The sequence below is a fragment of the Halichoerus grypus genome, chromosome 4 (assembly GCF_964656455.1).
Source record: "Halichoerus grypus chromosome 4, mHalGry1.hap1.1, whole genome shotgun sequence".
Lineage (NCBI taxonomy): Eukaryota > Metazoa > Chordata > Mammalia > Carnivora > Phocidae > Halichoerus > Halichoerus grypus.
In genome coordinates this window covers 52,259,001-52,283,908 of record NC_135715.1, presented here as the reverse complement: position 1 = coordinate 52,283,908, position 24,908 = coordinate 52,259,001, and the positions used below count along the sequence as shown (strand labels likewise).

Below are 24,908 nucleotides of genomic sequence, written 5' to 3'. Positions count from 1 at the left end.
TTAAATGGAAGCAATATGTTTTCTAATATTGAGTATTAACAGAACCATTGTTACTGAAGGAAATCATGAAATCCTTGTTTTTGCTATGTTTAAAAAGTCCAACAGCCACAAGGAATTAATCAATAAAACTGTCACAATTCTTTAAGCTCTGCAGCTCTACGATGCCAGTGGAATGGTAAGTTAATAAGATAATTAGGAAGTTCGACCACATTTGTGCCCTTTTAAGGAAAACTGGAAAAATAATAATTTCACAATCATGCATAAAGGAATTTAAAATGAATACTTAAAAAATACAAGCTGGGAAATTAGGTTGAGCCTAAGAAGGAAGGTTCAGCTTGCTTTTATTACAGTTTTAAAGGCAAAAAAGTCACATGGCAACTAGTCGGAGTGATGTAGAATGTTCATTTAACTTGTAATCTTAAGGCATGCCATTCCTTTGTTATGAAATATTTTAAGAAAAAAACAAATTAAATTAGGTTTCATTCAAAACCTTTTTATACTAAAAGATTTTTTTCCATGTAGTTACAACTGTTTCTCATATTCAGCGACTATATGTATGTAATAAAAGTAAGTTGTTTACCTTCATTATTAATTGCTAGGAAATAGACATCTCTAAAGTAAATAGAACAAAAAATTCCCCCTTTTGTCCTTTTGGGGAGAAAATTAATAACATTTACAAAAATACTATTAAGAGAAAAGACTGGTTTCTATAAGAACAAGTACTATATTTATAGTTGAATAAAATAATACTATAAATAAAAATGCTGCTGAAAATAAAATAGTAAACATATCAATCTTTAACAGTAATTATCTTTGGGTGTCAGGGCTATAGTAAGATTATTTTTTCATATATTTTTGTATTTTCCATATTTTTTAGAAGCAGTTTTTGCTACTTTTAGAGCAAAAAAAGGTGTCAAATTACAATTAGCTTCTTTAAGGAATAGCCCCGTTTCTAGTTATCATTCCTTTCCTTAGTTTTGACAAGTTCATAATTTTCTTAATGAAAAAACAAAGATTTCAACGGTCAAATAAACAGATGAATTTTCCTACAGGGAAAAATAAGCTATTGTAGATCAAACGGTTTGTCAGTCAGAGAATAATCCTTTGAAAATTAGGATCTGTTTCAATTCTTCAGTGCTGTGAGGTTTAATCAGAACGCTCAATCTTTAAAAACATCTAAAAACTATAGTTATCACTGGTCTGTAGCAGGGATGGAATGAAGTGAGCTTTCTTCCTCTGTTTTATCTTGATCAAGAGACTTCACCAGGAAACTTGTAATGGTGAACCCTCAAAGAAGAGGCAAAGTAGGAAGAGAGAAATTACGTAATACTCTGCCCACAAGTACTGGTGTGTTTGGAAATTGCTGAGCTAACACCTACTAGTCAGACAGGTGCCGATGGCCCAAGCAGAAGATGAGTAAAAGCTAACAGGCACCTTTCATCAGCTGGCCTCCCCTGGAGCCCTGCTGGTAAAAGGAAGCAGGCAGGTGGAATAGTCAGGGAGAAGTATCAGGGGTGCGGAAAGGGAACTTGCATGCCTAGTGCTTTACACACTTTCATTACTGTTTACTCCTCCCAACACTGAGACCTTGCTCTACAGATAAAGTAATGGAGGCCCGTGACAGTGAGTGACATGGCCAAGTTCACACTTCCAGAACGGTGGTCGTAGAAGGACTCTAACCTAGATCATAAGGATTCTTTCTTCTGGGGCAGAGGACTAGAAGTAGTCAATGAGCCCAAAATAATAAAAAATAAATTTAAATAAATAAATAAAATAAAAAATAATAAAAAATAAAATTAAGTAAACATGCTACCATATCTTATAAAGTTTTCGTATTTGTTCAAGATATTCACCCCTATTTCCAAATGATAAATAGGCAAAGGTTAAAGTCTTACATAAAATTCTTCCGATGTTTCTGGAGGTTCTGGAAGTAGAGAAGCCTTTGGTGGCAATTTGAGTTCATAGGTCATTATACTCCACCTGAAGGGAGAAAAATCTTTGGTCTGAAATTCCTTTAAAATTTAATAAACTGACTTTGTTCTCACCTCACGTATATACATGTGCACATATATGCATGAACTATGGTTTATTGTATCTAAGACAACCAAATATTGGGAAAGAGATGGAATTTTGGTAATCTCATAAAATGCTGAAGCCATACTTTATGATGTCCATATCTTACCAATTCTCTGATTAGGGACTTCCAAACTTTTTAAAGGCCATGACCCATAGTAAGAAATGCACATATATAACAAAACTTTGCCTTCTTTACTAGTGCAATGCATTCTGATTTTTTTATTCTTTTCTGTTTCCCTTCTTAAATAATGTTCACTGCAACTTACTAACTAGATTACACAGGTTACTAATGGATCACAACCCAAAGTTCTAAAACAATGTCCCAGATTAAATAAATGCATAGTGCCAATGAAAGATAAATCACTATCTGTGTACCAACCAGTCTGGCCAAGTCAGCTTATACATACATGAAATGAAAATTAACTCAATATCCCTTCTTAAATTAAGAAAGTAAGCATGGGGTTGAGAAGAAAATATTAATAGAAATAATTAATTTCTTAATACTTGAAGCAAATTTATTTCAATTAGCTGTAAATATTAATTTCAAACCAAACACTGAATCACTTGGTGTTAAAGAAAAGCAATCAACTCCAGACAAATCCAGTCTTCATCCAGAATAATTTCAAAATTTGGGAAGAATAGTTGGGTAGGGACATGACTTGTCAGTAGCAGGATGTGAAATCAAGACTTTACAAAGACACAAAGCATAATAAAAGCAGTGCCGTAACACATGAGTTTTAAGAAAAGCATATCACGGCTGAAGCCAGTGATAGAACCCAGGGGAAAATCCCAACATTGGCATCAGTATCTAAACAGAGCTGAGTGTGTCATTCAAACTAGTAAGTCTTTGCATAAAAATCTGAATTCCCAGAAAATCTCCCCCAAAGACATAGGTTGTATGTGAGGATGTATAAACGGAATACTTATAGCTACTGTTCAACTCTTGACATGAATATACTATCAAGGAATATATATTTGGGCACAAAAAGCCATTCATTCATTCATTCATCCATGCAACAGACATTTATTGAACATCTCAACATGACAGACAGCATTCCATGGTCTGGAAACGCAAGGCTGACTAAGACTTTCCAAATGAAGTTTATATCCTGGTGCAGAAAACACATAAAATAATTAAACTCTGTAGATATCCAAAGAGGGAAAGCCACAATGGGAAACCTGAAAGTCAAGTTCCTTATAGCTGGAAATACTCCTCTGATCAAAGGACAGTTAAAGAAATGGGAAAGAAATCCACCCAGATATCTTAAGTTTGCTGCACCTTCCATGCTGTGGAGTCCCTTGATAGAAAATGGTTGGAGCTGAAGAAAGAGGAGAAAGTGGCAGGACAAGTCAAGAAAGGATGCATACTGGGACCAGCTAAGCAGAGTTAGAGGCCAGAAGGTTGGGCCCTCTCTGGCGCATATATGCATTAAGGAGGACAGGGTGCACCGTGTTGAGGAAAGATCTTGAGAACGAGAGTCTGGATTCCAGCTGACAGTGCCAGTTAGTCCTACCACTTACTAGCTATGTGACACTGATAATATGAAAACCTCCTGAGCCGTTTTACCTGTAAGATGGAGATTACAATATTAGTCAGCTGTAGGTGTGTAGTGATGATTAAATGAGATAATACTTTCTCAAGTAAAGCAACTAGAAGTACCAGGCAGATGAAAAAATATTCTTCTTTTCATTGTCTCCACAACTTTCCACAAACTCCTCAACTTTCATCTTTGTAAAATAGTCGTAATAATGTTGTTCTTAGCCACCTGACAGTGTTGTTTTGAGGATCAAATCAATTGATAAAAGCAAAAAGCTTCTGTAATTCGAATAATATTAAACAGTGACTTTTTCCACCTGTTCTTTACCAACAGTGCTCTTAAATTAGTAAACAAAACACAGGAACGAAATATCCTTATGTTTCTAATGGTCGTCGGTTCTCGAGCCTCCTTTGATGTTTCTCTTCTGTTGTTGTGTGCAGCTCTGTATCAGACTTTCACCACAGGAGCACCGTTTCTCTGCAAGCCACCTGGAGAAGTTAACTTTTCTGACATACAAAGGAAAAGCACACACCCAGGGTGGAGGAAATGTCTAGCAGCATTTCCTGGGATGCAGCGAAAATGGTGTTTAAATTTGCAGGAAAAAGCCATTTAAAACACCTCGTGTGGTGTTTTAAGCACAGAATTGGGAAATCACCTCCAGGTTCTTTTCAAGACTGGAGACGGAATCCACTTGACGCACCCAAACTATGGGGGTATCCCTCTCACGAATAGCTTTGGATAACCATAGACAAATGCTCTACAGCCCAGCTCTTTTTAAATATCCTGTCAGCAAAAGAACCAACCATTACATAACCTTATGACGGGCAAGGTTACAATTAATTAGGTTATAGCTCATTTTAGAGTAATTACATTTTAGATCAGTAGCTCCCTGAGGAGATTTTGTTATTTTCGGGAACAGCTCCACAGATGGCTAATCCTATCAAAGTTGTTTGGATTCATGCTAGCTTCAGTTTATAATGATATTTTGACATTTGTCTTCTACTTATGGTGGGGAGGGGTGGTTACTGCTTACTGAGCCCTGTTGTTCCTAAATAATCCCCAGTCCTACCCACCTTCTCTGTAACACTCAGGGTACACACACTGTGATTTCTTTTTTATACATGGGACATTTAGAGAGAAAGAAGTTGAGATGTGATCAAGGATACCATAAACACAGTAATAATTCCTTGATATGGCGTTCTTAATATTTCCCAGTCACTGGGAAAGGATTATCTCTTTTAGTATTTAGTTCTTTGTTGGTTCAATTCATTCTTAATATGCATAATTAAGAAGAGATATTCTAACAAATCTCAAGTTTATACGTCTTCCTTAGCTTTAATGAAGCCAGAGGACAATGGGGCCATACCCATTATAGCCATCAAAAGCCCCCACACAAAATGAACTGCTTAAGCTTTCTGACCTGAACAACAATGAGAAGTAATTGCTCTCCCAGCATAGCGTTCTATTTTTAAAATAGTGGGTTCATCAGACTGGTTTTCTCAGTTTTTGTTACAATTCATTCATTCACCCCAAAAATATATTTACCTATGCTGGGCTCTGTTCTAGACCTCAGGCGTGACACGAATGGGTAAGACCAGAAATCTCTGTCCTCACTGGGCTTACAGGTTGTAAAATTTCAACTGCCAAAAATGTCAGTATGCCATTTTCAGTCTAGTGTTAGATGAAAATTCACTTTTACCTGTCTAGCATTTTGGTACTGGCTCGTTCCAGCTTCTCTAGTATCTGAGGAAGTTGGGTGTCATCATCATAGGAACCGCCCCAGCCTAGAACGCGGGCAAGGTCATTTCCTGTACCCAAAGGCAATACGCCCAGCTGACACTGAAAGAGAGCACAACAGGGAGACCTCAGGCAAGCTGAGAAACCGGAGCTATGATACTTCTGTGCTCCAATGGTCAGCAGGTTAGTACACATTCATGTCAACGAGTCATGAAAAGATTTAGTACTTGCCTGTTTATTCAAGTTGAGCTTATCAATCTCTGACAAAACCCAACCCACACTTCCATCTCCTCCACAAACAAGAATTCGGAAGTTGTCGAACTTTTGGAATAATCTTAAACTGAAAGCAAAAAGTATTTTATTTTAATATAAATAAATAAAAATCACTTTCCCCAATTCTTTGTTATTCTGTATATATTGGTATGCGTGTTCAGATCAAATATAAGAACTCTTACTTACATATTAATTATACTATAAAAACTGAAGTGCAATTTTTAACTCAAGAAAACGTCTTAATCATAAAGAGGAAAGGGGATTATAAGTAGAAATGGAGATAAAATTAGGAGGGAAGGGGAGTGAGAAATGAGAAAACAAAGAAGCAGAATCCAGGAAAGAGAATGAAAGGTAAGTGATAAAACATGGTAAAAGTGGTGATTTTTTTTTTCTTCCCATTACAAGGATATGTTATTTCCTTAAGAATAGCATATTACAAACAAGGGGTGGAGAATCTAGGGCACTGATATTACTGACAATCAAGTCAGTTCCTAAAGGGACCCACCAAACCTTGCCGACATATCACTTTTTGGACACCCACCTTGCTTTTCCTCCCCCTCATCCCCTAGTCTGGGTCAGTCTTTTTACCTCTGTCTTCCTTCGTCTTAACTTTGGACACATCCCACCACCTCTTGAATGTACCTTCGTGCACCTCGAGTACTGTGGAAACCCTATAAAATATGTTATAGAGACAATCTCAAGAAGTTTCACAAAGGGCCTGCCTTAGAATCATAAAGGACGGGTGGGAAAAGTAAATGTAAAGAATATAAGATATAGGAACTATGAAGGATTATGAAACAGATGTGCTAGAAAGTGAGACACAGCTAAGCCCAGTGCAAGAGACACAGGTGAGTGGAGAGGCCAGGTGAGGAAGTGCCAGGACCCAAACAGGGGGAAGGCATGTACAAGGAGACATAGGGGGCGTTGGGAAAGGATGAAGAAGACCAACATCCATGGGACCAGAGGGCCTGAGACTTGGCAAGAAGGCAATAGAAACAAGAAGAAAGAAACCTAAAGAGCAAAAGTGAACAGAGGCACAAAGTGAGGCAAGCAAGAGAAAAGGCGGGAAAATGTTAAATTAAAAACCCAGGGCCTCTTCGGGGTATCTAAAATCCCCATTTTTACATCTGTGTTCACGCTTTAAGGTGACCGTGGAACCCAAGAGAAAAGTGGAGTTGGCAGAAGTAGATCATGAAGAGGTTGCAGGAACCCAGGTTCAGGTGATCCAATATCACCTCTTCAACAAAGTCATATATACACACTAAAAACGTATTAAAAGTACCTCAAGGCATATTTTCCCTCACTGAAAATCGTTTAATTTTTTTTCAGATTGTAAGTTAGAGGACATTCCAGAAAGCTGAAAAGAACAATCAACACCAGTGTTTTTTGTCATTCATATAGGAATTGAGTCTCAAATCCTTGAGGAGCTGTCCTTGAAACCCACAGTAGTGTCTATGCTTTGGTTAAATAACTGATTATTTGTATTACATAAAAATTAATGCTAGCCTTCCATGCAGATCATTTTCTAAAGTTACTGGGTATTTCTGTATTTACCCAAGTTGATTTTTCTTAGAGCTAAGCAAACCATTAGTATTGTCTGATGCAGAATATATTCTAAAACATTTTCTAAACAAATTTTGGGATTTTCAGCACATAAGGAAGTTATATAAATATCAAAAGGTGAAGTTAAAATTTAGAATTAGAGCTTTAAAAAAGGAAAGAGTGGGAAGATCAATACAGAGATGTCTAGATGGATCAAAAGCCTTCACAAACTGAAAAATCAAACACATTTCATGCTTAGTACTATTTCATTCTAATGAGATTTATCAATAATTAATTACCCTAAATGAGGACCTCCGTTCATTAAATCAAACACCTGAGCCGGATTTAGCAACTGTTTAAATCGACGAAGGAACTTTACTCCCTGATTATCTCCACTCTTAGAATTGACAAAAACCAACAGAGGACTAACACAGAATGAAAATGTCGCTCTACAGAAACCTGTAAAAAAACACAGTACAGGATCAATATGAACAGCTGTCTCTTTTAAACTATTGATAAAACTTCAGAGAAAAGAACATAAATTCACAAAGAACCTTGTTTATTACTTGTACAGTAAATTATAATTTAGCCCCCCAAATGGAGATAGGTTTTATTTACATACTAAGGCTATAGAACTTATCTTTTAAAATATGCTCTACAATGAAAAATCCTACTAAAGATGGTAAAAGTATTAATCATAGATAATTGAAGATACACCACCTACCTTAACAACACCAATGACGTCTATAAATTCACATTTGTCAAAGAATTCATGTTCATATTCAGTATTTTAAAATGTTTTAACTTTTCCTTCATGAGGCTTTAGAAAATACTTTAAAATTTATCATAAATAATAGAACCTTGATTTATCGGGGATTGAGGGGAGGTCTGTTAACAGCACAGGTTAAAAAATCACATCTTTTGCAGCCTATCCTTGTATTTATAATATCTATTGGCATAATTTACATAGAAAGTTTGAAAATCATAAAGCACTTTATGCAAAACTTTAATAACAGTATATGGTGAAAGCCTTTTGTAATTTGGTTTGCTTAGAAGGAAGACAAGTTCTTTAGCACTTAGAACCAAGTTGTAAGATTCTCGAAAAAGTGATGGAATTTATAGGAATATAAGTTCCTCCAAGGAAATTATAGGAAAACAGATTTCAATAAGAGCTATGCTGATGGGCAATTTCAATTATGGATGGGAAAAAAAGCACATAAAAATTAACCTTTTTGGATTGCATTTTGTTATAGAATAATGATCTTATTTTGTTTGCTGAAATGTAAAATCTGTAAGTCTTATATGTAATTTCACCAGTGTATTAATAGCTATGTTAAGTTTTAATTCTAAAATGTTCTTTTAGAAGTTAAATGTACCGTTCAGCAATTTGAATGGACTTAAATAAAAGCTGACCAGAATAACCAATTACAGTTCAATTTAATCTAGGAAAGTAAATGTACAAATCAACATTTAATATACCAGGAATATACATATTTACACTACTGATACATACCATCAGAATCAGTGCTATTCAGTGCAATTGGAGGTATGATGGACACTTTACATTGGCCAAGGGGACACACAGGATGGTATAAATCTTTGCAGGCAGTGTGTACCTAATAACAAACAAATAAGCCTTCAAGAATCATAAAAACACATCAATGTTTTATTATGGCATAAATTACATCTAAGGAACTGATCATTGAGGATCGACTATATCACAAAATATTCAGTAATTCATAAATTACTCTCATGGCACAACATTTACAATGCTAAAGAATGGGTTAATTATTTTAGAGACGGGAATTTGATTTGGTCTGTGCAGCCGACTTTTATGATTGTCTCAGGCAAGTAGTGTATATCAAGAAGTGCCTTCTGAGTGGAATCTGGCTGGCTCAGTCGGTAGAGCATGAGACTCTTCACCTTGGGGTTGGAAGTTCAAGCCCTACACTGGGTGTAGATATTACTTTAAAAAAAAAGAAATGCCTAGTGAAGACCAGGAGAGAAGAAGGGAAGAGAACAGAGTGCAGAGGAAGAGAGGGGAAAGAGGAAGTCAGGAATGAATGGAAGGAGGGAGGGAGAGGAAGAGAAAGGAGGGAAGCTAACTAGTCCTTATCAATAGCATCGTCCATAAAAAAACTGATGACCTCTACCTTATAACATTCTTATAGAATTTAATGAAAATAAAATTTGTAATGTGTCTGCTCTTTCCGCAGTGGTCCTATAACTTTCTATTCACACCTTTTTTTTATATATAACATTTTCATGTTACTATAGGTACAAATACATGCGTGCCTATTTTCTCAGCTAGACTTCTGGCTCTGTAAAGAAAAGGAAAAGGTCCTATTATTGCACAAGTGATATATATCATAGGCACTCAGTAAAGGTGTGAACTTCATAGAAACAAAAATTTCAAGGTCAGTCAAGATACTATTGTGAACAAGAGCAGGGCTAACGCGTTACATAGAATCCAGGGAATTTACAATACTTTAGGTACTTACCTAAAGAGCCTTGAAATGTTTTAAGCAGTAAAAGCAGACATTTCATAAAGAACTTATTTAATATGGCTTTATTTCATTAGTCCTTTTAGAAAACTGGCATATTAATTAAACACCTATTTATCAAAACTTTTGAGAAAATAACTGAAATTAAATAGTGATTCTTGTTTGCTGGTGACCTAATTTTGGATAGTTCTCTATAATCATTTATAATAATTAACATCCTAAATGGATTTCAAAAAAAAAAAAAAAACCCCACAAGCATGCACAGATAGTTTTAAAAGGAATTTTAGAAAGGTATGAGAATTACAGAGCAAAACAGAAAAATATTTATATCAGTGTTAAATGAAAAAAAGCAGAAGATAAATTGTATCTTCACTATTTTTTACAAAAAAGGTAAAACTGTATCCAGAGACTGAACAACAACTGGAAAAATTGACTCATTAGAGTTGTGGAACCATGGTCTTACTTTATTCTGTTTAAACTACATGACTGTTTTACAAACTAGATATTCTGTCAGAAACTCATTATTTTAAAGACAAAATAATATGTAAAGAGGTAAGTGATAGTGCATAGGAAGTACAACCCCAAGAAAGAGGTGACAAGGTGTTGGTGGCCCGCAAACCTGAATGTCCAACGGACATAGTGTAGGGCAGGAACGACTTCATGATAAGGTGATATCTAAGTTTGCCAGAAAAAAGAGGGAGGAGACATTCCAGAATGCCCCCTTCCACATCCTGTATTCATCTTTCTATACTGTTCGTGAAATTTTTAAAAGGTGGGAGGGAGTAGAGTGAGCAAGTAAATATCTAATGAACTCCTACTGTGAACGTTAGCAAAGCTGAAAAACGACTGAGCAAATACAAGTAGAGACCTATGTACTCCAGGTAGAGACAACTTCTATAAAACCTTTCTAAAGTAGCTGATCACACACATAATCTGCTTTCTTTTTAAAAAGTTAGAACAGCTGAAGTTCTAGAGGTAGAGAAACAGATGTACATGTAGACTAATGAAATTAGCAGCAGACGCACACATCAGTGGATGCCCCCCTGAAAAGAAATCTTACGTGGGATGAAGTTTTAAAATGTTGTTTATGGGAGCACTTTACTTACTTATTTATTTATAACATTTTTATCTTACAGGCCTTTTGGGAGCACTCTTAAAATAAGGAATGCCAGGAGGCCACCTGGGTGGCTCAGTCGGTAGACTCTTAATTTCAGCTCAGGTCATGATCTCGAGAGTCCAGAAATCGAGACCCATGTCGGGATCCACGCTCAGCGGGGAGTCTGCTGGAGCCTCTCTCTCTTCCTCTCCCTCTGCCCCTCCCCCAACTCACGCACACACTCTCTAAATAAATAAATAAATAAATAAATAAATAAATAAAATCTTTAAAAATAAATAAATAAATAGAATAAAATAAGGAATGCTGGGGCACCTGGCTGGCTCCGTCGGGAAAGTGTGTGACTCTTGATCTTGGGGTTGTGCCCTAAGAGGGTTTTAGGGGTTACAGCTTCACCAAAACTCCAAAGACATATCTAATACAGTCTATATATTATATTACAGGGCATCAGAGAAATTAGAAGTAACGCCTGTGGCTGATAAAAGGGGCAACTGACGAAGAATAACAAAAGCATGAGGTTAGAGAGAATCACACTTGATTTAAAAATAAGAAGGAGGACGCCTGGAGGGCTCCTTAACCAGTCATTAAGCATCTGCCATGACGCGTATCCCAGGGTCCTGGGATCGAGGCTCCACGGGAGGCCTGCTTCTCCCTCTCCCACTCCCCCTGCTTGTGTTCCCTCTCTCGCTGTGTCTCTCCCTGCCAAATAAATAAATAAAATCTTAAAAAAAAATACGAAGGAAACAGATTACCTATCAGGCCCAACTAAAAAACTGCAGGACTTACTGTTTCCAGTGGAAAAAATGGAATTAATCTCACCAATTATGAAATCAAAACAGCATACTCACATCATTTTCATTTGATGATCTGCATCATACTTACTGAAAGAAATGAGTTTTCCACCTTTTTTGGGGGGTGAGGCGTGACTTCCAAGACGCAACACAAGACCAAACAAATCAGCCCAAAGCAAGGCGATCGCTGTCACTGTTGGACGGCATCGCCCACTGCTGAGACGAGTACCCACAGCTGTTGCCTACCCCCCTCCAGTACGGTGAGCACCGTGCCACCCTCTGAGCGGCCTGAGTTCACCCTCGGAGTTCCTGCTCTGACTGCCCTCATGAAGCCTCGGGCCCGGTGCTCACACAGTCCGGCACGGACGGGACCATCCCTTGCCATCAGCTCTATGTCATGCCGTGCGTACTTCTCATTGCTTTCTTACATGCGCGAGAAAGTTTTAAAATATTTATCTATATAATATAAAGGTATCTAATTCCAATTATACCAGTGCGTGGCTGACTGAACGTGGCGTTCTGTCAGAGAACGTGAGCAGGGTTGTACTAAAATTATACTTCGCACATCAATCAAAATTTGGTGGCTTTCTGGTTTTAACAGGTGGTAAAACAGGGCTGAAAACAGTAAACCATTAAATGTGGCTACAGCATAATGAAAAACAACAACTGGGCATTACAAAAAGGATACTTAAAAAGTAACCAGACTGGGGCGCCTGGGTGGCTCAGTTGGTTAAGCGACTGCCTTCGGCTCAGGTCATGATCCTGGAGTCCCTGGATCGAGTCCCGCATCAGGCTCCCTGCTCGGCAGGGAGTCTGCTTCTCCCTCTGACCCTCCCCCCTCTCATGTGCTCACTCTCTCTCATTCTCTCTCTCTCAAATAAATAAATAAAATCTTAAAAAAAAAAAAAAAAAAGTAACCAGACTGGAAGGAATATACTTCGAAAAAGATGAATGTTGCAATGGGTACGTATGCTACCCTGCTCTGTTAGACCATAAGTTCTTTGCCCCTAAATCACGTGGATTAAAACAAATATATGAAAAGAATTAGAAAGGACTCTCACCATCGTTTTACACCAAAGGCATTTCCAATCTTGTAGACGCAGGACACTCCCACATGTTTTGTCACATACGGCGCATTTGGCGCTGACGGGCAGGTTACCCTCGAGCCACTGGTGCGGCATAGCTAGCTAAGCAGCGAGAACAAAGAGCAGGCGGATTAGAGAGTGGGGGACACCATCCTTACCCGGGGGAGGATCTACGATCATGTCTCACTCTATGGAATCAAGAGATGTACCTATCACTCAGGGCATCCATTCAGTTAGTCCACATTTATTGACCATCTATTATGCCCCGAGCACCATAGGGATACAACAATAAGTAAGACTAAATCCCTGACCTTCAGGATGTGAAGTCTAATTGAGGAGCAATGAAGGTAAAGGCATTATCATAAAGCGATTACAAAGTGCTATCAGAGGTGCGTACGCAAGGTGCAATGGAGACAAGGTTTTGAAGGTGGGGGACACTGTTGAAAGGAGGCCCCAACGTCTAAGGAGTGAACATCCAAATAGACACCCGAGCTAAGCCTTAAAGAGTATCTTACCTGTCAGGTAAGGGTCTCCAACACCAGCCCAGCACAGCAACCATTGCTAAGCCCTATTCACATTTCCCTCAAAATTTAAGAGCTAAAGGAAACTATGAAGGCCCTAACTAGAAAGAGAAACTCATAATTAACCAAAGCCTTCCATTTAATCCTACTAGTAAATACTCCCACTTAACTCTGTCGTTTTCCACAGGGCAAACAACAAAAGGGAGGTGGTACTGGGAATAAACCAAAGACAGAACTGTGCTTACTCCATCTTCATCCTCTATGATGTCCTTCCCGATGGAGGCCAGAGTCGTCCATTTGCAATTATTTGTTGCCCTCACTGCACATCTTTTGTGAGCCTTGAATTTACACACTAAAAAAAAAAAAGTCAACCATTTCTAAATGAATATATACTTTTGGAGCAATGATTAGAGGAAATCACAGCATGAAATTTCAAGGGGGGGGTAGAAGAAAAACAGTAACTTAAAAAGTTTAAATTACTCTTCAACAATAATAAAGGTATTCTGAAAATACCTTTTCAGAAGATATTCATGTATTTATGTTACATGTGGCTATGTATTTATGAAACACTTTTATCAATCTATAGATTGCTACCTAGATTCCACTCGCTCACAAATAAAACAGAAAGGAAATAAATACAAAAGAACTAGTTCTTCAGGAGAAAGGAGAAAACACACACACACAAACACAGAACTAAATAAAATTCAGTAATACAGAGCTGTTGGGAACATCCTATTTCTTAATCTGGGTGTTGATTACATAAATGTTAAATTTGTGAAAAATCCCACGAGTTGTACTCCTCTGATATTTGTATTTTTCTGTACATATAATATATTTAAAATAAAAAGTTTGAAAATATCAGTAAGATAAAGAACAGGATAATTTGGAAGTGTTTTAAAATGCAACTATGTCAAGAAAATATCCAGTTGTGGGAAATAGGTTGAAAAAGGTCACATATGGCACTGTTTTTTAAAAGTATTACTGTTGGGATCACTACATTATAATGTAGAAGAAAATAATAATGAAGAAGTACATTACATCCGTCACTAATCCTGCCCAGCCACATTATCAAAAAGGAGCCTCTAAAAGAGACATAAGAGACATTGAAACTTATAAGACATTAAGGAAAAAAAATTGAAGACACAAATAAATGGCGAAAATATCTCATGCTCATGAATTGGAAGAATTAATACTGTGAAAATGTCCAGAGTACCCAAAGCAATATACAGATTCAATGCAATCCCTGTCAAAATTCCAATGGCATTTTTCAAAGAACTAAAACAAATAATTCTAAAATTTTTATGGAACCACAAAAGACTCTGAATAGCCAAGGCAGTCTTGAGAAAGAAGAACAAAGTGGAAGGTATCATACTCCATGATTTGAAACTATATTACAAAGCTATAGTAATCAAAACAGTATGGTACTGGCATAAAAACCAGACACATAGATCAATGGAACAGAAGAGAGAGCCCAGAAATAAATCCACACATATATAGCCAACTAATTTATGACAAAGGGGCCAAGAACATATAATGAAGAAAGAACAGTCTCTTCAGTAAATGGTGCTGGGAAAATTGGACAGTTATGTGCAAAAAGATAAAGCTGGACCACTACCTTACACCATACATAAGAGTTAACTCAAAATGGATTAAAGACTTGAACCTAAGACCTGAAACCATAAAACTCTTAGAAGAAAACTCCCTGACAGCTAGCTCCTTGACATCAGTCTTGGCAATGATTTTTTTGGGTCTGACACCAAAAGCAAAGGCAACTAAACAAAAATAAACAAACAGACTACATTGAATTAAAAAGTTATGACACAGCAAAGGATGCCATCAACAAACTGAATGGGAGAGAATATTTGCAAATCATATATCTGATAAGGGGTTAACATTCAAATTTTACAAAGAACTCACATAAGTCAATGGCAAAAACCAAGCAATCCACTTTAAAAATGGGCAGTGGACCTGAATAGACATTTTTCTAAATAAGACATACAGATGGCCGACAGACACATGACAAGATACTCAATATCACTAATCATCAGGGAAATGCAAATCAAAACCACAATGAGATAGCTCCTCATACCTGTTACGATGGCTATTTGCTAAAAGACAAGAAATTACAAGTGTTGGCAAGGATTTGAAGAAAAGGGAACCCGTGTGCTCTGTTGGTGAGAATGCAAATTGGTGCAGCCACTCTGGAAAACAGTATCGAGTATCCTCAAGAAATTAAAAATAGAACTATCATATGATCCAGCAATTCCACTTCTGGGTATTAATCCAAAGAAAATGAAACCACTAATTTGAAAAGATATTTGTACCCTCATGCTCATTATAGCATTATCCATAATATCCAAGATATAGAAACAACCTAAGTGTCCCTCAATGGTAAACGGATAAAGAAAATGTGGTATCCATATGTATATCTACACAATGGACTATTATTCAGCCATATAAATGAATCACTTGAGACGACATGAATGGACCTAGAGGATATTTTGCTAAATTGAAATAAGTCAGAGAAAGACAGATACCTTATGATCTAACTTATATGTGGCCTGTAAAAAGAACAACAAACCCACAAAAAACCCAGCTCATAGAAACAGAGAACACATTGGTGGTTGCCAGAGGCAGGGGAGGGAGGTGGGCCAAATGGGTGAAGGGAGTCCAGAGGTCCAAACTTCTGGTTATAAAATAAGTAAGTCATGGGGATGTAATGCACAGCATAGTGAGTATAGTTAATTACACTGTACTGAATATTTGAAAGTTGTTATGAGAGTAAATATTAAAAGTTCTCATCAAAGGAAAAATATCTGTAACTAAGGATTGGTGACAGACGTTCACTAGATCTATTTGGGTAATCATTTTACAATATATACAAATATCAAATCAAAAACACAAGAGAGAGGGAGAAATAAGAGGAAACAACCAGGAAAGAAGCAGCTCATATATGAAAAACAAGTAAACCACAGATTATTTGAGAAACGAACTCTTACTTATAAATCAGAACTTGACTACTGCTAAACTTCTTTATCCTTTTAAGGATACAAATTATCCAAGCATTGGTGGATAAAGATGTTATACCAGTTTCCGACTTTGCAGATAAATACTTAAAAGTAGAGATCACTTCAGTGGAAATATAAGAAGGTAACTGCTCCTAAATCCTACATGTAAGGTGTCTCCTTTTCACATGATTTTTGCATTTCTAACTGTAAACCGTTAACAGGTTTGAAATGATGGGTTGCATGCCATTGTTTTAAAAAGTCCTAATTTGGGGTGCCTGGGTTGCTCAGTCATTAAACGTCTGCCTTCGGCTCAGGTCATGGTCCCAGGGTCCTGGGATCGAGCCCCACATCGGGCTCCCTGCTCTGCGGGAAGCCTGCTTCTCCCTTTCCCACTCCCCCTGCTTGTGTTCCCTCTCTCGCTATGTCTCTACCTGTTAAATAAATAAATAAAATCTTTAAAAAGTCCTAATTTAACGTAGCATGCAAATGAAAGGGTCGGGTAAAATCACTGAGTGTCTATAGCCAAATATTCAAAATGCTTCAGGATGTCACGGAGAGCCGAAATGCAAAAGGTCACTTAAGCTGAGCTAGTTTTTCCTTGAAAAATATTAGTCTAGACATTGGAAAATTTTCATTTAACTGGTCTTTTGTGTACACTGACAAATTCTTTCGCAAATCCTACTATTTTTGTTATAAATGACTTTGGGACTCGAGCACAGACCTCATAGAGAATAAACCGGTTTTTCAATGGACTCTCATTACTGATAGACAAATGTATAAAGAGCGAGCACCGTAGGAAGTAAGCTTAGTCTGAAAAACAATTTTAGCATGACCTGCTCCCTTTTGCTCCCATACAAGTGACTATTTTAAAATTGAGGTTAATTAGTAACTCTAGGTTTTTCATCTCTTATGGTATTTCTCAAAAGCGTGGTCCTAGTTTTAGTTTTATCTGCAACGTAATTCCCAGGCTGCTTTTTAAGTACAAGGAAGTATTTGAATTAACAGTCAGTAACTGTTTTTTAAGAGGCAAAGGAGTAAGTAAAAGAGAGCAACAGGGAATGATTTCATGGCTTTTTGAAATTTTGCCATTAAAAATCAAACAGCTCATTAAAAATAAAAATCATATTTGTAATAATAAAGTGCTTCATGAAATGAGTCTTGAAAATTATGAAGTTGCTTAATGTAGCATACAATAATAATAAAATAAACCAAACTGTGATTACAGTCACTAAGGAATGGAAATGATTAATAGGCACCTTAATTTTGTTAAGCGACAATTAGATTTCTCCAAATAAGTTATTCTGAAATAAAGCACTTTTCCCTGACCTATAAAACCATTATTTTAAAACCCAGAACTTAAAAAAATATACTGACATGTAACAAAGTTATTTTTAATTGCAATTTTCAGTCCACCACACTGAATCTTTGTTAAGTATTCAACAGTGGCTAAGAGAAAAATTCATAGGTACCTATGTTAACATATTTGATGCTGTTGATTAAAAAAGAAAAAAATCACCATTTAACTTTTTTTGTTCAGTTACTGTTTAAATAACTGTGAAGAACAATTATGCTCTGAAATCATAATTAACATTCTTAGGGAATTATTTATGAAAAGTATTTTCCATCTCCTATTTTTCATTCATATATTTTACATATGCAAGGCTTTAAAATAACAATTTTAGTAGTTATTCAACACAAGCCCGGAAGCCAAATCAGTACAGGCTTGTTGAAGGGCAGAAGGATTAAGTAAATTTAGTGATGGCTTCACACATTGGAAACTGAATTCCATTCCAATACAAAGTTATTCATTGTCACTGTTGGAACGAATTTTTCTTGTATTTGCATCTCTGTTATGTCTTCTAAAGCCTGTTGTATCCTATGTCTTTTGCTTTTATCAAGCAAGCAGTTTATTCAGATTTGGGGGGAGTTTCTAAAGTTTAAGTATAACTTGGATTACAAGAAAATGATCCTAAATAACCACATTCTCACAAAATAAAAAGGGAGCTTCTTGACACATTCATAAAACCCTTGGGATTTTTAAAATCTTCTGCTACAGTCCTAACGATACCAACGGGCAAGACACCACAGATTTAAAATTTTTATCAGCAGAGAAAATGAGTACTAACATATATTCTTCTAAAACTCTAATTTAAAAATACAATAACTGAGACATTAAAAAGTCAGGAAGACTTCATTATTAACAGAATAATAACAAAGTTATTTAAAGACTTTAAGTTTCTTATTCTCATCGGCTAATGCAATTTTCATTTTTCTTCTAAAAGGTTAGGAAAAATACTTAATCGTCCCAGTTTAAACTCAAGACACAAACAACTAAATATATTTAATAATGCATAACTCTCAAATCAAAAGAGTACCACAGAGTATCTCAGATCTGATATCTTTTTAAGCACTTTTGGAAGGAGAGGCCAGGAGGCAGCTAAAAAGACCTTCAAAATAACATCTCAGAGTATTACACATTTGGTAAGAGTAACTCAGAGCTTCAGGAACCCCTGTAGATTACTAAAGTCATAAAGAGCAATTACACCTTGTTTGCAACCACTCTTAAAATCTATTAAAAAAAAATGTGTAATGCCTCTTCCAAATGTTCGTTTTCATGAATTTTAATGCCTCAGGCGATGATGCAATCTGCAATTATTTACTTGATGGATTTCTTACAGAGCACAATTACAAACTTCCACAATTTCTTTGACTAGAAAAGTAGTTTCCTTGTATATATTCTCCCATTTAATTTTCATAGTGTCTGTGAGATATAAATGACTATTATCCCCATTTTGCAGATGAGGAAACAAAAGTCAAAAAGAGTGGAGCTCTTTCTCCTGGTCACCGTTTGTAACGCTGGGAGTGGGACCAGAACCTGGAGGGTGAAACTGAGGAGCTCTGTTCTTCACCTCTGTGCTCTATCATGCTAAATCGCTGAAATTACGACATATCTCAGATTTGATACCTTAAAATCAATGAAAACTGGGACTCTATTACTAGTTTATTATTGAAGTATAATAAAGTTATATTCAAAATTAAGATTCTTTCATATTTAAGAGAAAAAGGCTAGTATTAGTATTAGCTCTGGTTCAGAAAGTAGAACACAGTAGTGTGGTCACTGAGGTATGGAATTAAATAAATCTGAAGACGTTATGAGTTTTCCTTTGGTAATTACTAGTATATTTGCTTCTACTGGTCACTGCTTTTTTATTTTAAAAAAAACCCCACAAATCCTATAACAAAAACAACAACCTTGGGCTTATTTTTAGAAAACTTTAAAGAATTAAAAAGGATGGTATCCATTTAAATTAAACATAAAGTGAAGTAAAAGAAAACATTTAAAATAAGGAAATAGAAATAACAAACGGAAATTCTGTCAAAGAGTCTGTACTGTCCTCACCGAAAGTTTTAATCAGTCAGAACAGAAAAAGAAGACTAGAAAACCAGAAAGACAGATAAAGTCTAAAGATGTTTTTTAAGCAGTAGGTGCTAGTTCCTCAGGAGTGAAATGCTACGTCTTGATTTATACTTCCTTCTTGATGATTTGTATCATCCTTCCCTCAGCAAAAATATTTCCCAAGTTAGTCCCATGTGTGCAGAGCTCCACTCGAAGCTATGGTAAAACGGAAACGCTATGTTCCCGCTGAGGTGCTCCCACCTCCTGCTTCCACCCGTGCTGACGTTGCCCTGTTCGGATGGCAACGTGTTCCCAGTGTGGTCAGTGCTGAGGGAGAATGCGGGCCAGGGGTACTTACCTTCGCAGGACAGGCCATGGGAGGTGACTCCAGAAAGACTCTCTCTGCACACGTTACAGAAAGTGGGTCGTGCATGGGAGCAGGCGTACCAGTTATGCATCCCTGAGAAATGTTCCACGTTAAATTGGGCCACCTAGAAACGAGACGTTAGCACAGATTTGCCAAGCAAGAGAACAAGACGACAGATAGTAAACCTCTGGGATGCATTTAGTTAGGATTAAAATTTCAAATCTGTAATTTTTAAAACGAAAACACGTTAAGTAAAAAAAAAAAGTCAATATCAGATGGAAGCAAGTTGCTTAATGAATCTACACATACTCTTCTTTGCAGAATAGAGCTTTAGCTCTTGGGTTGACATTCCTTCTCTGAGAACAGGAGGTGCCGGAAGAAGATGCTACTTTACCTCGTAAGGTTCTCTGGTCTGTACAGACTTCAGTGAGCTCATCCAATCCTCCATCTCCTTCCTGTTCTCAGCGCACAGCATCAGTCTTCTGAATGGAGTGATTATCTGAAAGGGGTAATTCAATCTAATGATTGTTCATAACCAACAAGACAGATTATTGCCAAACCCAGCAATCAATCGTAAAAGGAAATTCCATTTCTAATCTCGGAGTCCTTATTTCCTTGATGAAGATAGTAAGAGTCTCTATAACGTAAATGAGTTTAGTTCTCTGAGTACGATACAAGGGGGTCTAGTAAAGAAAAATTCTAAGGAGGCATTTCTTGTCTTTAATCTCATTGCTCCTTACTTAGGCTTTTTTTAGCCCAGTACCAAAGGCTATGAACCCAAATAAACAATGTACTCCTATTTCATGGAATGTATCTTGAAAATTGATTTTAAATATACTTCAGAATAGGGGCGCCTGCGTGGCTCAGTCGTTAAGCGTCTGCCTTCGGCTCAGGTCATGATCCCGGGGTCCTGGGATCCAGCCCCGCATCAGGCTCCCAGCTCAGCGGGGAGCCTGCTTCTCCTTCTCCCACTCCCCCTGCTTGTGTTCCCTCTCTCGCTGTGCGTCTCTCTGTCAAATAAATAAATAAAATCTAAAAAATATATATATATATATATATACTTCAGAATAATTCATAGTAAGCTTAGAATTCATACACAGTTTTCAACATGGAAATTTAGAAAACTGAAAACCAAAGGAATGCAATATTGAATGACTCATAATCCGTTCATGATAATATCACAAATATTCTGTTATTAAATAACGTTGGATTTACAGATCCTTTCCATTGTCTATTTTAATATGATTTAAATATGAAGGATATTTTCCTCATTGTATAGAACTACTACTTTTTAGTGAGAGCCGGGCAGAAGAATTAACATAAAAGTCCTTCAGTTGGCTTTAAGGGAAGAAAGTAATTGTAACTTTTATCTTTTCATCATGTCACTAAAGAATGCAAATTAATTGTACTAAGAGACTTAGGGCAAGTGAAATGAAGACTGTGCTGTTACAGCACCAAAAGTACTTCAAAGTGAGATTCTGAAATGACTTGAAAGAAGCCCCTATTTATGTGTGAATGCAGCATTCTCATTGTAATCTTGAAGTTGCTAACTCCTAAGTATTCACTGCAAAGAAGGGACCTTTTATTTACTTGTGTAAGAAGAGCAAACTTTACACACATACTCGAAACTACCTCTAAATAATAAGTCATATACTTACTTACATAGCCAATAAGAAATTTTCTCAAGTTAGAAGCCATTTGATCAAGAGGTAATCTACATATTGCATTATGGAGCAGATTTCCGAAGTCATGAAAAAGCAATAATCATCTAAAAACAAAAGAAACTCTTCCCCTAATGAGTAAACCTGCAAGCCTCAATCACTACTGTCCATCTTAGGAAATAAGCCCATTATTCAAAACTACAGAGATCAGCCCAGTCTTAGCTACTCACCGCTCATTGCCTCCTTTTGTCTTTAGTTTAGACAGCACAATCCTTCCTTAAACCAAGAGGCCTTTCAGGCATCTGACAGGCACTCACACTTAAATACAGCCAGCCAGAAGTCACATGGAGGAGGAGCACCAACCGCTCAGCTTTGGGCATTTGTTAATTGCATATGAAATTGAACAGAACCTCACTTCTGCATTTTTTTCTGTTTTCCACCACCCTCTTTGGATAAAGCTTATTAGCAGTTGGTCACTTCTCTTCCTGAATAAATAGTTAATGAAAGAGCACTGCCTCCCTCATTACTTAGGAGCCAAATGGATGCTTTATTGCTTCAAAATGTTTTTCTAGGACAGCTCATCAAATGCAGCAGAAAAGATACCATTAAATCATAATACTCCCCTGGCTCTGACGACCGGCCTGGCGCTCCAGAAACCTCCCAGTTTCACTGGACTGACTGAATAAATCTGATATTTATTTGAATAAATATCACTGCTAGCATTTCTTTTATTTATTTATTTATTTATTTATTTATTTATTTGCTATACTATATGATGATAATGACAATGAGCTGCTCCTTAGAAGATATTGGAAAAATATCAACAAACAGATGAGGAAAAAAACTGCCCCCCCCTTAACTGCACTGCATCTCATCTCACCCACAGCAGGAATATCAGATGGCAAAAGTGAAGTGCATCAGACCCCTGTACAATACTGAAAGAGTCTGGCATGCCATCTCTAGTAGGATACCACGCTTAAACTATTCCAACAGAGAGTTTCTTCCTTTAACTCAGATTTTTGATTCTGCAATGAAGGAAACTGAAAACTTCTGTGGTAATTTTAAATGTTCAACAACTTTTTCCATTAGGAAATTCTTATTTCTAATCTAAAGTTCTTTACAACAAACTGATCATATTTGCCCTATTGCAGTCCTTGTTTTTTTTAAGATATATGCAATTTACTTTCTTATTTTTTAAGACCAGCTTTATTGAAATATAATTTACAATACCATTCAATTCATCTGCTTAAATGGTACAATTCGATGGTTCTTAGTGTATTTACAGCACTATAGAACCATCACCATCAACTATTTTAGAACGTTTTCACAACCCCAAAAAGGAACTCCCCATTTTCCTCCAAAGTTGGCCCCCACCCCCAGCCCTAGGCAACAAGGTCTTAAGTAAGTAGAGATACTTACTTCTATATTTCAAACAGTAACCTGGGAACCTCTACATCCAAGAGCATAGGTCCTCAACTATGAGTGTGCACCTGAATCAAGCCAAGAGTTTTTCCAAAATATAGCCAACCATGCTCCAAACCAGACTTGGTGTATCGAAATCTTATTTGGGAGGGAGGCATGGATAATTTCAGATGTAATCCGTAGTTTGGCAAAGCTTACAGGTGATTCTGATGCACATCTCTGTTCATCAGCCATGAAAGGTAGGACAAGCATCCAACTTTGCCATTAATCAAGTCAGGATCTGGTCTTAGGAATGTAAAGAAAGTGCTCTTAATCTTTACGGCTCCTTATCTCCCTTTTCAGCACTTTTCTTTTCTTGTATTTTTAAAGATTTTATTTATTTATTTAATTGACAGAGAGAGAGAGAGAGAGAGACAGCATGAGGGGGAACACAAGTAAGGGGAGTGGGAGAGGGAGAAGCAGGTTCTGGCTGAGCAGGGAGCCCGATGCGGGGCTCGATCCCAGGACCCCGGGATCATGACCTGAGCCGAAGGCAGTCGCTTAACCAACTGAGCCACCCAGGCGCCCCTTTCAGCACTTTTCTGCTCCCAAATTTCCAGTGTTCTCATCTGTCCCTAACAGTATTCCTTTATATGGGATCCATCGGAAAGAGCCTACCACCTACAGCACCCTTGTGATATAACAGAGGTCCCAAAATGATGATCTCTGATGTTTTTGTTTGGCCATTCTGTTTGAACCCTGCAGTGGTGTGTTGTAAAACCACAACAATGACAAGAAGTTAAGATCCATCCTTTTGGACACGTACTTTGCTCTTCAGGGTACAAGCAGCTTACACCTATTTTCTTCAGCTGGCCACTTCATACACTTATGTTACCAAGTGGCCACTGGAGGCATTTGAGTTTGCAAGTCCTGCATAGACTGATTCCTTTCCTTTCTGGGGTCAATACTTCCTTATTTTCTCATCCAGTTGCCACAAGTCCCATCTATTTTCTAAGATGACAACTGCTGACCTAAAAGTAATTTTTTCTGAGGTGTTATAGATGATAAAGGTTCAGTGCATATTTTCTCCTAGTGGTGCTTGAATTTTAATGGAAGACTAAGAAGAGTACCATGTCACAACAAATGCATTTTTGGCACCAAGACCAAAGAAAGAGCCAGATAGTATAATTCAAATCAACCAAATAACAGAATTTTAGATTAAAAAGAGACCCTATCATACTGACGTAATACCATAAACATTCATTATATCGCTGTAAACACTGTGGAATCTGCATTAAGTGCTCATGAAGAGAGTAGTTCCATAAAATCTGGGAGCACAAACTTAACAATATCTCAAAAGATGTAAAATAACATAGAAAAATGTAATGGACTAACAATAAGACTGAGGTTGACAAGTAATTCATATACACTCAAGAGCCTCATTATTAATCTACTGCTGGAATTTATAAAGAAATCCTGCTAGGCAGGCAGTGCACCATGTCAACAGGATCCTAAATCATATTGCTTGGAAGTTGAACTAAGGTCTTCCTATTCCCTTTCAGAAAGATCTACAAATCTTTTCAGATATCTATTTTGAGCCATGTTTAGATTTATACACAAACACACACATACACCCTTCACTGAGAGTTAAAGAGGATCTTTGAAAGTCATTCCATCCTTCTGGTTTTGGCTGACTGATCATCTTTCCAATGGATGAGTCATTCTAGCTGAATAACAACTTACTGATCTTTGTGGGCATTCCTGTAATGTAGACTAGGGAGTATCAAACATGTACATAGGCTCTCAGAATAAAGAGGGAGGCATTAGTCATGACACAGGGAAGTCTACCCCATGCTGCTTATTTTCCTATCTAAGGAGAAGTTATTTATCATC

General features: G+C 37.0%; 1 protein-coding gene across 2 annotated transcripts in view; it reads right to left on the bottom strand.

Moving 5' to 3' along the window:
- Positions 1 to 24,908, bottom strand: part of DGKH (diacylglycerol kinase eta) — a 179,739-nt gene that overhangs the window by 58,403 nt on the left and 96,428 nt on the right. For both annotated transcript variants that reach the window (XM_078070315.1, XM_036106980.2), the window contains exons 5-13: positions 20,348 to 20,452; positions 19,945 to 20,077; positions 13,427 to 13,533; positions 12,637 to 12,762; positions 8,680 to 8,782; positions 7,466 to 7,625; positions 5,583 to 5,691; positions 5,314 to 5,453; positions 1,896 to 1,980 (exon numbers count right to left, since the gene is read on the bottom strand). In XM_078070315.1, coding sequence (XP_077926441.1) covers positions 1,896 to 1,980; positions 5,314 to 5,453; positions 5,583 to 5,691; positions 7,466 to 7,625; positions 8,680 to 8,782; positions 12,637 to 12,762; positions 13,427 to 13,533; positions 19,945 to 20,077; positions 20,348 to 20,452 — 1,068 coding nt within the window. The remainder of the gene's footprint in view (positions 1 to 1,895; positions 1,981 to 5,313; positions 5,454 to 5,582; positions 5,692 to 7,465; positions 7,626 to 8,679; positions 8,783 to 12,636; positions 12,763 to 13,426; positions 13,534 to 19,944; positions 20,078 to 20,347; positions 20,453 to 24,908) is intronic.